We start from the raw sequence: 13,360 nt of genomic DNA, 5'->3' as shown, positions 1-13,360 counted from the left end.
AGTCACCATTGTGCATTCTTGACAGTAAATGTGCATTCTTGATAGCTTGGGTTTTGTTCTACAGAGTCCTATGTAGTCATTTAATGTAGTTTTAATCTATTCAGACAATAATTACAAATTTACTAATTGAATTTACTTTTAAAAGTTTTTAAATATAATAATTTTATGAGCAAACTAAGTCACACATAAAACAACTTTAGGAACAGAAAGACTGCTTTATGTTCCTAAAGCAGCCCTCCCCAACCTGGTGCCCTCCAGATGTTTTGGACTACAGTGCCCAGCATTCCTGACCATTGGCCATGCTGCCTGAGGCTGGTGGGAGCTGAAGTCCAAAATATCTGGAGGGCACCAGGTTGGGGAAGGCTGTCTTCAAGCAACAAGGTGACTTTAGATCGGTAAAGAGCACTAAACAATAAGTATTCCAATGTTTCCGATCCACCCCACCCTCAGAAGAAAACTGTTTTTTCCCCATGGCCTCAACATTTCTGGAAATTTTCCATCTCTAGTCCTGATACCTCTATGCTACCTCCAGAATCAGAGGCAGCATGCCTATGTGCACCAGTTGCTGGGGAACATGGATGGGAGGATGCTGTTGCACTCATGGCCTTCTTGGGGGTTTCCTGTGGGCAGCTGTTTGGCCACTGTGTGAACAGAATGCTGGACTACATAGACCCTTGGTCTGATCCAACAGGTCTCTTCCTATATTCTTATGTAAGAATTCATACCATATATGTGTCTTCAAATGTGTGTCTTGCAGGAACCTCTCAATTTTTAGAGATACCCTTTAAACATCCTAGGCATGCACCTAAGCAAATAATGCATGTGAAGTGGATTGTATGTATACAAAGAGTCACAAAGACAAACATACCCCACGTCCATCAGGAGCGCTTGCTATCCCAGACCTGTACATGTTCCAAAATTTCTGATCTGCACCATCATGTCTGCAACCTCATTTGTTTAAGTCAGACAAAAGATGCAACAGCCAGCATTGTTGGCTTCCTAAAGGGAGCAAATTTTCTCCTACTGACTGATTAATTACTCAGTGAATGCATTCAGCTTGAAGAGACACTTTAATTATTCAGGGAGCTGCATGGATGGTAATATAGGCCTTTTTGTCTTTCGAGTCAGCTGGATCTCATCATGTGAAACCAAACCCCTGGTTTTGTGTATTCAAGGAAGTGTTTCAGAAGGGCTGCCCCCACACCCCGCCCCAGCATCAAACTTCACTAGAGACAAGACCCAGCGAACCAGGCCAAGGCAGCATTAGAGCTCTGGGCAGGGCAGTGCTTTGCTGATTCTGACTGCCTTTGTTGGCACTTCGAAATGAACAGCTGGCCTGTGCACTCAAACCCCCTACGAATGGTAAGCCAGAGTCATGGCTGTATTTGCAGAACAAGTCCAGCAGAAGGAAAAAGAAACTCAGGATTAAAACAGATTTCCCTCTCGTTTTCATTCTGTATGGGGTACAAATAAAGCATGAGTAGGTATGGCTGCCTTCTTGGCTTTCAAATGCCCTCCTCCCCCACTGCGCCCACAACTGCTAACTGGGATTAACACCCAGATCTCACCCAGAAATGTCTCCTTTGCTTTGCCCCTTTTTTGAGAGCACCTAACTTGGGGAAAAGTTCTGCATAACTCAAAAGCAAGCATCCCACATTGCACATCTTTCAGTTCCCTCCTCAAAAGCCACCACTTCCAGGAAACCTTTGGCATGACTACACCGTGTCCCTCCCCATCCCCATGTCTTTCAGCAGCCTCCCCCAACCGGGTGTCCTCCAGATGCTTCAGACTATTCTTGACTATTGGCCTTGCTGGTTGATGGGAGATGAAGCCCAAAACATCTGGAGGGCACTAGGTTGAGGAAGTCTGCCCTATCATATCTAAAAAGGAGAGAAATGTCTGGGGATGCTAGAACAAAGATGTTTTCTATGAAAAGCCCAATGCTTCTCACTGGCAACAGCAGGAAATATTTTGTTATAAGAATTTCTGCAGACATTTTTATAACCCCTGAAGAAGGCCTGAAAATAAAAAGAGGCTGAATCTCATTAGGCTTTTCATAAATAAAATATTTGTTCCGGCATCCTGAGACATTTCTCTCTTTTTGGGGTCTACCTTGGTTGCTCACCCACTTTTGAAATGCTGCTGTAACTCAGCCTACAACTGTGCAACTGAAATGATCTCACATTGCTCCCTTGTTTAGCCCTTCCTCCCCTCCCTCTGCTATTTTCCCTATGTCATGTTTTAGACTGCAAGCTTCTCGGGGCAAGGGCCTGTCCTTTTGTACTGTGTAAAGCACAGTGTGCACTGATGGCACAATAACAACATCACAGTGATCTCCTAGGTGGTGTCATGCAAACTGAGCAGCGGCCTGCTAGGACTGGGTGGACTAGACCAGCCATCCCTAACCTAATGCCCTCCAGGTGTCTTGGATTGCGATTCCCATCATTGCTTGGCCATGCTGGCTAGGGCTGATGGGAGTTACAGTCCAAAACATTTGGTGGGCATCCAGTTGGGGAAAGCTGGCCAAGACTTGTCGACAGCCATGGGCTTGTCAACTCCTAATAACGGTATCTCAGTCACTTTCATTGTCTTGGGTATAGTTTCTCTGCTTCCAGTATGTGCTTTTTAATCTTTTCATCTCACTCTGCAGAACAATGTGATGTGGCGGCAAAAAAGGCAAATGCTATTTGGGGCTGCATTAATAGAAGCATAGCTTCCAAATCCCGGGAAGTGCTAGTTCTCCTCTACTCAGCACTGGTTAGGCCTCATCTGGAGTACTGTGTCCAGTTCTGGGCACCGCACCTTAAGAAGGATGCAGACAAGCTGGAGAGGGTTCAGAGGAGGGCAACAAAGATGATCAGGGGACTGGAAACAAAGCCCTATGAAGAGAGACTGAAAGACCTGGGCATGTTTAGCCTTGAGAAGAGAAGACTGATGGGAGATAGGATAGCGCTCTTCAAGTACTTCCAAGTTGTCAGGGAGGAAGGCCAGGATCTCTTCTCAATCATCCCAGAATGCAGGACACAGAAATAATGGGCTCAAGTGACAGGAAGCCAGATTCTGGCTGAACATCAGGAAAAACTTCCTGACTGTTAGAGCAATACAATGGAACCAATGACCTAGGGAGGTGGTGGGCTCTCCCACACTGAAGGTATTCAAGACGAGGCTGGACAGCCATCTGTCAGGGATGCTCTGACTTGGATTCCTGCATTGAGCAGGGGGTTGGACTCGATGGCCTTGTCGGCCCCTTCCAACCCTACTATTCTATATTTCTATGAATCCCCCTCCCCCCCACCCCCATCCTGTATGCATATATCCATCACCGTCCACTTCATGCGCCTGAGGAAATAGGCTCTTGTCCTTGAAAGTCGACACCATGCTAAATTTGCCACTCTTTAAGCTGCCAAAAGATTCTTGGTAGTAAGAGGGCTACCCTTTTGTAATTTCTACCAAATTGTGAACATTAGGACACAGTTTAAATTAAAATCCTGTATACTAATGGTGAACTTGTTATCCAAGTGCCAGTCTTTATGTAGCCAAAATGGCACCATACACCCACAAGAGGGAGGTTGCAGCAAACTTGGGGGAATCCCGGTGTTTGCAGAAGTACAAAAGCAAAAAACATCTTTAGGGGGAAAAGCTAATGAGGAAATGCTCCCCAAACAAACCAGTTAGGACTGAGTATGTTTGGTGGGCACGGAATGCTGTCTGACTGTTGAAAAGGGGAGATGGAATGGAGTATCCTGGACAAGGACATGGCTCATTCAGCATCAAGGCATGGTTGGGCACATATGAGCAGGGGCCTGGTGATGAACCCCCAAAGCTCGTCCTCATCTTTGCAACCTGCTTGTTCCCCTGCTTCTTGCTCTGGCCCAGACTATGGTGGTGGTGGGAAGGGGGAGCAGTAGATGCCACTGCAAGCACATCGTAGCAATGATGAGAAGCAGGATGAGTAACATAGGAACCAGGGCTGGCCCAAGATATTTTGCTGCCTGATGCAGAGCAGCAAATAGTTACCCCCCGCCCCCAAGTCAAGTACATAGTGTCCAAAGCCAGCCAAGTTATTTTGGTATATGAGGCACAAAAGCCCATAAGCATGACTCTCCATCCCTGGCAGTAGAAATACAGTAATAACTAATTACATAACTAAGAATTTGCGGCCCTTTTACGATACCCATACTCTGCTGCCTGAGGCAACTGCCTCACTCTGCCTCATTGTAGGGCTGACCCTGGTACGAACAAAGGAAGCAAAGGACAAAGGATATCGAGTCAGAGCATCAGTCCATCTCACCCAGTATTGTTGGTGTACAAAGGTGTACAAAATTATGCCTGGTGTGGAGAAAGTGGATAGGGAAGATATTTTTCTCCCTCTCTCATAATACTAGAACCCAGGGTCCTTCCATGAAGCTGATCGGTGGGAGATTCAGGGAAGGCAAAAGGAAGGATTTCTTCACACAGCGCATAGTTAAACTATGGGATTCACTTCCACAAGAGGTAGCGATGGCCAGTTTGGATGGCTTTAAACGGGGATTGGACAAATTCATGGAGGAGGAGGTTATCAATGGCTACTAGTCCGGATGGCTGTGTGCTACATCCAGTATCAGAGGCAGTATGCCTATGTGCACCAGTTACTGGGGAACATGGGCAGGAGAGTGCTGTTGCACTCATGTCTTGCTTGAGGGTTTCCCGTGGGCAGCTGGTTGGCCACTGTGTGAACAGAATGCTGGACTAGATGGATACTTGGTCTGATCCAGCACAGCTTTTCTTATGTTCTTATGTTGACACTGACTGGCAGCAGCTCCCCAGGGTTTCAGGCAGGAATTTTTCCAGCCCTGCCTGGAGATGGTGGGGACTGAACCCCAGACCTTCTTTAAGGAGCAAAAGCAGCTGGTGACAATGGTAGTGAGGAGGTAGACTTGGTGAGGGAGGGGGCCTTTTGAGGGTGTCTTGCCTAAGGGCCCTCAAAAAGCTACTGCCAGCACTGCTGGCTGACACCATGTACAGGAGCACCGCATACTGCAACATTTTCTTGCAGGTGCGACTCGTCAACAGATATTGCTCTTTGGAGAAGTCAACATGTCATGTTAGTTGAGAGAAAAAATGTTATCCTCGGAATAGGTACTGGAGGAATCTGAGCTAATCCTGGAGCACAATGAGAAAGCATTTGACATTACTATAATTATCAGGAAAATAAAAATAAGGGATCTGACTCTGGAGGTGGCTCCTTGTTTCCTAAAGCTTTGATAAAGTCAAAGAGGCACATAAACATACTCTCTCTCTCTCTCTCTTACTAGAGTTTCATTTTTGCTTTCAGTAGCATGTGTTAGTATATACCAACCCCCCCAGAAACTCCATATCTAAGGTTTCAAAATGTTAGGGATGTACGAAAGTCACTTACCTTTTCGAAGGGTGACATTCGCAGTGGGGGGGAGGCGCTCCGTCCCTCCCCCCAAAATTCTTTCCGTCCGACTCTGCTCCACGTAGATTCTGTGGAGCCGCTGGCCAGGGCTGCCCACAGCCAGACATCCGGCCGCTGGGCAGCCTGCGGGGACGCAAATGGCAGCTGCCGTCGCCGTCGCCATTTGCGTCCCTGTATTTTGCCGTGATAGGCTACATAAATATTTACCTAGCCTACCACGGCAAAAAAACCAAACAAACAGCGAACGCAAATGGCGGCGGCTACAGCGGCCGCCATTTGCGTTCCCTTTTTTTTTTTTTTTTGCCGTTTTAGTCTACGTAAATATTTATGTAGGCTAAAACGGCAAAAAAAAAGGGAACGCAAATGACGGCCGCCGTAGCCGCTGCCATTTGCGTTCCCTTAGTTTTGCTGTAATAGGCTACATAAATACTTACGTAGCCTATCACGGCTTCCGCAGGGACACAAATGGTGTCCCTGCATTAGCCATGATAGGCTACGTAATTATTTACGTAGCCTATCACAGCTATATGGAAGAAGCTAATGGCGGCCGCAGACACAGCCGCCATTCGCAAGTCAGCGCGGACGGCAGCAGGTATGTGCTCCGTTCCGGGCCCATTTCGCGGGGTGTGGGGGCGAGGGGGCTTCATTCCGCCATGGATTTCGGGGGGCCGAATGCTCTGGCATTCGGCTTCACCAAGCTCCGTGGTGGAATTCTCTGACATCCCTACAAAATGTTAGGGATGTCAGAGAATTCTGCCACGGATCTTGGTGAGGCCGAATGCCAGCGCATTCGGCCCACCAAAATCCGTGGCGGAATGAAGCCCCTGCCCCCCCACCCCACGAAAGGCGTGTGAAACGGAGCACTTACCTGGTGCTGTCCGCGCTGACTTGCAAATGGCGACCGTGCTGCAGCTGCTATTCGCTTCCTCATCATAGCTGTGATAGGCTACGTAAATAATTACATAGCCAATCACGGCTAACTCAGGGACGCCATTTGTGTCCCTGCGGAGGCCGTGATAGGCTACGTATTTACATAGCCTATCATGGCAAGCTAAAAAAAAAAAAACAGCGTACGCAAATGGTGGCGGCTATGGCGGCCGCCATTTGCGTTCCATTTTTTTCGCTGTTTTAGCCTATGTAAATATTTACGTAAGCTATTATGGTGAAAAAAAAGGGGAATGCAAATAGCGTACTGGGCGCTATTTGCGTTCTTTTTTTTCCACTGTAATAGCTTACGTAAATATGTAGGCTAAAACAGCGGGGGGAAATGGAACGGAAATGGCGCCCACTACGCTATCTGCGTTCCCCTTTTTTTCACCGTAATAGCTTATGTAAATATTTACATAGGCTAAAACAGCGAAAAAAAGGGAACGCAAATGGTGGCCGCCATAGCCACTGCCATTTGCGTACACTTTTTTTTTTTTGCCTGCAGGCTGCCCAGCGGCCAGATGTCCGGCTGCAGGCGGCCCCGGCTGGCAGCTCCGTGGAATGTCCGCAGAGCGGAGCCGGCCAGGTTAGGATTTCGGGGGGAGGTGCGGAGCACCTCCCCCCCACCGTGAATCACCCCGGTGAAAAGGTAAGTGACTTTCGTACATCCCTACAAAATTTTAGGGATATACGAAAGTGACTTACCTTTTTGCGGATTCTGTTCATGGTGTGGGGGGGAGGTGTTCCGTCCCTCCCCCCGGAATCCTCGATGGGGGGGAGGTGATCCGGTCCTCCCCGCCCCCGGAATCCTCAACGGCCGGCTGTGCTCCATGGCGGCTCTGCGGAGCAGCCAGCCAGGCCCAGGCCAGGGCCGTCTGCAGCCGGATTTCCGGCCGCGGAGGGCTCTGGGTAAAAAAGAAGTAGTGGGCGCTATTTGCGTCCCCCTTTCTTTTCTTCGTCTTAGTCTACGTAAATATTGACGTAGACTAAGACGGCAAAAAATAAGGAATGCAAATGTCGGCGGCCGTAGCTGTCGCCATTTGCGTACGTGTTTTTTTTAAAAACCCAGACGTGATAGGCTACGTAAAGACTTACATAGCCTATCATGTCTATGGGGGGGAAAAAAAGAAAAAAACACAGACTGTAAATGGCGGCGGCAGCAGCCGGTCAGAAGACCAGCTGCCACCGCTGCCGCCGCCGAAGCCACCGCTGGAGCAGCCGCCGTCCAGAACATCCGCCCCAGGTAAGCCTCGTCCCAGGGGGGATCAGCGGGGGGCGGGGGGGTGGCAGGCCATTCTGTGATGGATTTTGGGGGGCTGAATGCACTGGCATTCGGCCTCACCGAGATCCGTCACGGAATTCTCTGACATCCCTATGAAAACGTATGAATGGAACAGAAACAGATGCTGCCATCTTCTGGCCCAAATAAAGATTTACATCAGTCAATGTAAGTGATACCAAAATACTTAAAAACAACAACTAGGGAATTATTTTTATGATTTAAAAAAACCAAACATTTATAGCCCACCTTATCTTCGAAGAGTTCTAGGTTAGCTCACAGCAAGTAAATAATTTAACAGTTAAAAATATCCCTCCACTTTATAACATAAGTCACAAAAACAGCAGCAGAGACACCACGCAACAGCAATCCAAGATATTTAAGGTGCAATCCTATGCATGTTTAGACAGAAAAAAGCCCTACAATTCCCAGCATTCCCCAGACAGCAGTTCTGTTGCCAGCATTCCCCAGTTCTGTTGGCTACTTTGAAATTAAGACAGAATGTGCACACCATGCATTTTGGGAGAAGCTGATCTTGTGTTGTTTACCCATTAAAGCCATCGTCTTTTGCAAGCGCTGCTGCTGGATTGCTTCAAGTATCCCAGTCCTAATCCTAAAGGTACAATGGGCGCTATAAATGTTAATGTTTGCTCAATGTTTGGGGAAGGGCAATGGAGTTCTGAGTGTTCAGCTTTAACAATTTAGCCATTAAATGGATTTGCACATTGATTGAAATGTTTAACTGAACCACTTTAGATTAACTTCACCTCTGCTCTTTAGTAGCAGAGCCCAATGACCATGCATAGCACTGGACTACCTCCAACTACCAATGCCACTGTGGGACCAATGCTCAATATTACAGCACATGTTTTGCTTTGCCAGATTTTCCACATTTAATCCACAGCATTTTCAGTCAAAGGATCTCAAGTAGTAGGACTGGCAAAGACCTCAGCATGAGAACTTGGAGATCCAAGATGTGACAGTTGTGAAAAAAGGTGACTTCCATGCCAGAGATAGATGGGAAATGGATAAAAAATGCAACTGCCAAGATTGTGATTCCTGTATACAAATCTATGGGTGCACCAACATTTCTGCCACAAGAATGGACTCTTCACAGGTCTAGAGCAGCGTTGGCTATTTCCCCTATGCAAACCATATTGGAAACTTAGCCAGAGGACGGTCTGGGTAGCTCCACCAGTCTGACCTTGTGACTGGCCTGATCCCAGCTGTACTATCTGCAGGCCTCACAGGAGCTCTTTTAATGGGATGTGTGAATAGCATCAGAGGTCAGCTCAGTGGAGGCTGGTGGCTCCAAAGTCAGTGGGGCTGTAATCCATTCTGGGGTTCAGTCAGAACTCTAAAGGAGCTATCCATGATGCTTAACCTATTGTGGGGGGTGGGTCCAGCACCTTGGATAGCTCCTTTAGAGTTCTGTCTGAAGCCCAGAACAGACTGAACCTGAAACCCAGAACTGGCTAAAACCCAGAATGCCTCTTCTCTCAGGGATTTGGCAGTGTATAATGAGTCTTGTGATTGTCTCTGGCTGATTGTTTTGTTTTAGATATATGTTGCTGTTGTTGTGTGTTATTTATTCTATGTTATGTGAAAGGTTTAATATATAATGTATTTTAACGGTCTTTAATTTTTGTGAACCACCCAGAGAGCTTCGGCTATGGGGCAGTATAGAAATATAATGAATGAATGGGGATTCACAGCCCCACTGACATCGGAGCCACCAGCCTCCACTGTATCAGCCTCATTAGGGGCCTGCCAGCACCCGCAGCCCAACAGAGAGCCCACTGCCAATGCCTAGAGCCCCCTGGCCCTGCTCCTGCTCCTGCCTGTGTCACTGCCTGTCCCATCTAAGCAAGTGAGTAGGGACAGGAGCAAGGTGAAGGAGCAGTAACCTCTTCTCACCTTGCTCTCTCTTGCTCTGCGTGTGTGTGTGTGTGAATTGGGCTGAAAGGGAGGGGCCTGTGAAAAGGCAGTGCTGACAGTAGGGAAGATGAGCCCATTCAGGGAGCTAAATCAGGACTTCTTTTCCAAGGTTTCCCCTAAAACTTGGAACTGGCGTGTTGAAGTTAACTTGAAATAGGTTTGAAGTCTCTTCCCTGAAAGGTTCAAAAATGATCACAGATCAAAACTCATCTTTGATTGCTGCATGCATTTTAAGATTATGCATCTACCAACGCTATGTCAACTATTCTGTAACTGTTCTAGCAGGCATTCAACTGGATTCCTAATTAGATATTGTTTTATAATATTGTGTTATTGGATCGATATTTTGTCCAACACGGTTTGGCGGTGTTATAATCTGCCTTGATTTTTAATTGCAGAAGAAAGGTGGGAGACTAATTCATTAAGTACACTAAAACTGCAATGCTGTGCATGTTTAGACAGAAATAAGTCCTACAAATCCCGGCATCCCCCAGCCAGCATGCTGGGAGCTGTAGGACTTATTTCTGTCTAAACATGCACAGCATTGCACCCTAAGAGCAGAGAATCTAAGCAAGAGCCATGAAGAACATAACACACTCAAATAATACACACAATTTCTGGGGAAGAGGCACAAAATTATCACGATTCTTACCTCGCATATTTTATGGAAGTCAAATGAATAAACACAATACTTTTTTTCAAAGAGAGATAGTTTTGGTAACCCAAGGATTGCACTGATTCCTAGCCACATATCATATCTATGACAAGGGTCAGGTATACATAATTAATTCACATTAATTCATGTTAAAAGCATAGGATCAGCTCAGACAAACCTATGATCTGTTTTCTTTTGCCATCACGAAGATGTCTTGCAATATATTGGGTTGGAAGCAGGCTTAGTCATGCTTCGAGTCAACCCATCGAAATCAATGGGGTGTTGGTTACATCAAATCTCATTGGTTTTAATGGGTCTACTCTAAGCATGACTAAGCCTACATCCAACCCATTGTTTAGCTCTTTGCTGCTGCTGGTGAGATGTTTTACCATAGGTTTAATATTAAGCTTTACATGCACTAGACCGTCACATTGCCTCAATGAAAGTCACAGGTTTGGCTACTTTCAATCTGGATTAAGACTAAATTTGTTTTCTCATCAAAAGATTGTGAGCACATTTGGAGTACAAGATCATTTGAACAGATGTATTAAGTTGTTATTGCAATAGGAAAACTCACAAAAGGTCTCAGGCCTAATTCACACAAACAACAGAGGAACTCTTCAGGACTGGACCACTTCAGCCATGAGATTCCACTGGTCCCCTTGCAGTCTGAATACATCTCCCAAAAAATCCCTGCCCATATCGAGGGAAAGGCATATGAATTCTTCTCCCTGAGATCAGATTTTCCTATAGTTTTCTTTTAAAAAGGGAAGATAATTAAGCTTTATGGTTCACCACCTACAATCTGTAGTATAGTTTAGGAACAGTTTTACCACATCTGAAGCTAGTGTGAATTAAGCCTTTGTAGACTAAACAGAGGCGTTAGACTGTAGGGCCCATTAATTTCTTTCTAGAGTTGATGGTAGATGAGCTACACGAACCCTTGGGCAGCACACATTACTTACCGCTGGTACACCAACGGTAACTACAACCTGTGAGCACACGCAGTGGATCACTAAAACCAGTCCAATTGATCACCACCAGTTTTATGTGGCTATGTACAGGAGGCCTTCAAATATCTAGCCCAAATTATCAAATTACTGATATATATACCAAATTATCTGTGACCAGGGGATGGCTACTTTGAATGAACAAGAGCAAGGGAACATGAATAAATGGGGGGAGTTCAGGGGGAGAGGAGGGTTATAACCATTTGATTTATGGTATGGAACGGGGGGCCCATAATGAGAAGAAAATGAAGAAAACAGCTTTTTCCTTAGGTATTCAGAAAACCAATACGTATTGAGAAAAACTACAGTCTGATTTTGTCATATTTCCTCATGGTTCTTTCTTACCATTTGTGGCTAGCTGATTTATTTTAGAAAATGTTGTTATACAAAAGAGACCTTAAGGTAGATGTAGGATATGTATTGTGACAGAAAGCAAATTTGAGGGCTGTAAGAGACGCAGAGAAAAGGGATGGCAACGTTTCCCAAAGATTCTACCTACAGGGAGCCTTCTCCACATCGACTTGGCTGTTGAGGAACTCTTATGCATACTATGGAACCTCTCCGCCTGTTGCAGAAGATACTGCCCTGTTCAACATCCCCGCTCCATTTATACAGAGCATGGTTGGGCCTCTTAATCCTCATCATTACATGAGAGTATGGTTGTACCAATCGGAGCACATACATAATTCACATTTTAGTAACGTTTTTCTTCTTTAGCGCCATCATCATCATCAAACCCAGCACTGTATTATGAAAATCACAGGCCTTAAGCCAAGTCCTTGTTAGCTTGTTGGATAATCTGGCCCTGATCAAGATTGATCTGGCCCTGATCAATCTTCATTGTCAGGAAAAAAAAAAAAAATCAAGCTCAGGGCGAAGGACAGATATTTTTGATTGTTCCACAACTTTTTCACAGACCTCCTGAATGTCGTTCATAAACCACAGTCTGAGAACGTCTTCCTTACCTGTACCCTACAATCAACATCTGAGGCCCTCGTCCAAGTGCTTCCTCTGAGGGAGGTTTGGAGGATAGTGTCATGGGTCCAATTCTGGAATGGTCTCCTCAGTGGGGCCTGCTTGGCACCAACATTGTCATCTTTTTGGGGCCAAGTGAAGATTTTTCTCTGTTCTCAGGCGTTTGATGGCATATGATGAGCTGTTTAATGCATCAGTTGAATTGTTTATGGTTGTCACTGAGTTTTAGTTGCTTTATGGAGTGGTTGTATTTTAGTGGATAATTGTTTTAGCTGTTTTAAATTTTGTTTTAATTTTGTTGTTAGTCACCTTGAGGGTTTTATTTTTATTTTTAGAAAGGTGTCTAAGAAATCAAACAAGAATAATAATAGAATGCACAGAGAAGATGCTTGTGTATGTACATAGCAGGAGAAGATTAGCAGTGGTGGGCAGACTGTCTTTCAAGGAAGCTTGTCCACCTTTACTGATCTTCTCATGTAGGAAGCTCTTGATAAGCTTCCAAGGAACATGAGGTGCCTCAGGAAGAGAGGGCAACAAGCTGGGAACTGTCCCATTCTTAACATGTGCACGCACGCGCACACACACACAGATTGAAAAGGGAGACGATGTTTAAGATTTTGCCATTGTTCTTAGACTGGGAGCTTTGGGGATAGGTTAGAACATTTTAAGCAGTAGTGTTTTTTCTCACTGTTAAGTGTTCCACAATTTAACCCAATTTTTTGTTGGGGTAGGGAGTTAGTGCTGCCATCACGTGCCATTCCAATGCAATCCTATACATGTTTACTCCAGGTAAGTCCCATTGAGCTCAATAGGGTTTACACCCAAATAAGTGGGTTTACGATTGCAGCCTTACAGCACATATATAGACAACAGGCCACAACAGAAGGAAAGTTTAAGAAAAAGTGGAGGTAGTTCACAAAAAAATAAAACTATAAATAAAGACTTTTGGAGAAAAAACAGCAGAGTTTGAGCACTACTTTTGCTGCATCATAAAAGACACAAGGAAGAAGCCCAAATGGCAGGCAAGGTTAGCTAGTTTCACAGTTGAGACACCTTCCTCAGCTGAAGTTCCTGTGGCACCTTCAAAATAAAGAGGAACAAAAGCACTTGTAAGGGTGGTTATTTTGGAAGCCACACATTTTAAGCATGGGATTTAG

General features: G+C 45.5%; 1 protein-coding gene across 2 annotated transcripts in view; it reads right to left on the bottom strand.

Annotated features, from left to right (window-relative positions):
* Nucleotides 1–11,554: 11,554 nt before the first annotated feature.
* Nucleotides 11,555–13,360, bottom strand: part of RAE1 (ribonucleic acid export 1) — a 37,707-nt gene continuing 35,901 nt past the window's right edge. The window contains exon 13 of one of the 2 annotated variants that reach the window (XM_084854224.1): nucleotides 11,555–13,283. In XM_084854224.1, coding sequence (XP_084710350.1) covers nucleotide 13,283 — 1 coding nt within the window. In that variant the 3' untranslated portion in view covers nucleotides 11,555–13,282. The remainder of the gene's footprint in view (nucleotides 13,284–13,360) is intronic. The other variant, XM_084854221.1, reaches the window with a different exon arrangement.

This window comes from Heloderma suspectum, chromosome 4 (assembly GCF_057233095.1).
Source record: "Heloderma suspectum isolate Gila_16-S chromosome 4, 16-S_ref, whole genome shotgun sequence".
NCBI lineage: Eukaryota > Metazoa > Chordata > Lepidosauria > Squamata > Helodermatidae > Heloderma > Heloderma suspectum.
Note: the sequence above shows the minus strand (reverse complement) of the source record. Positions and strands in the feature narration are given on the sequence as shown.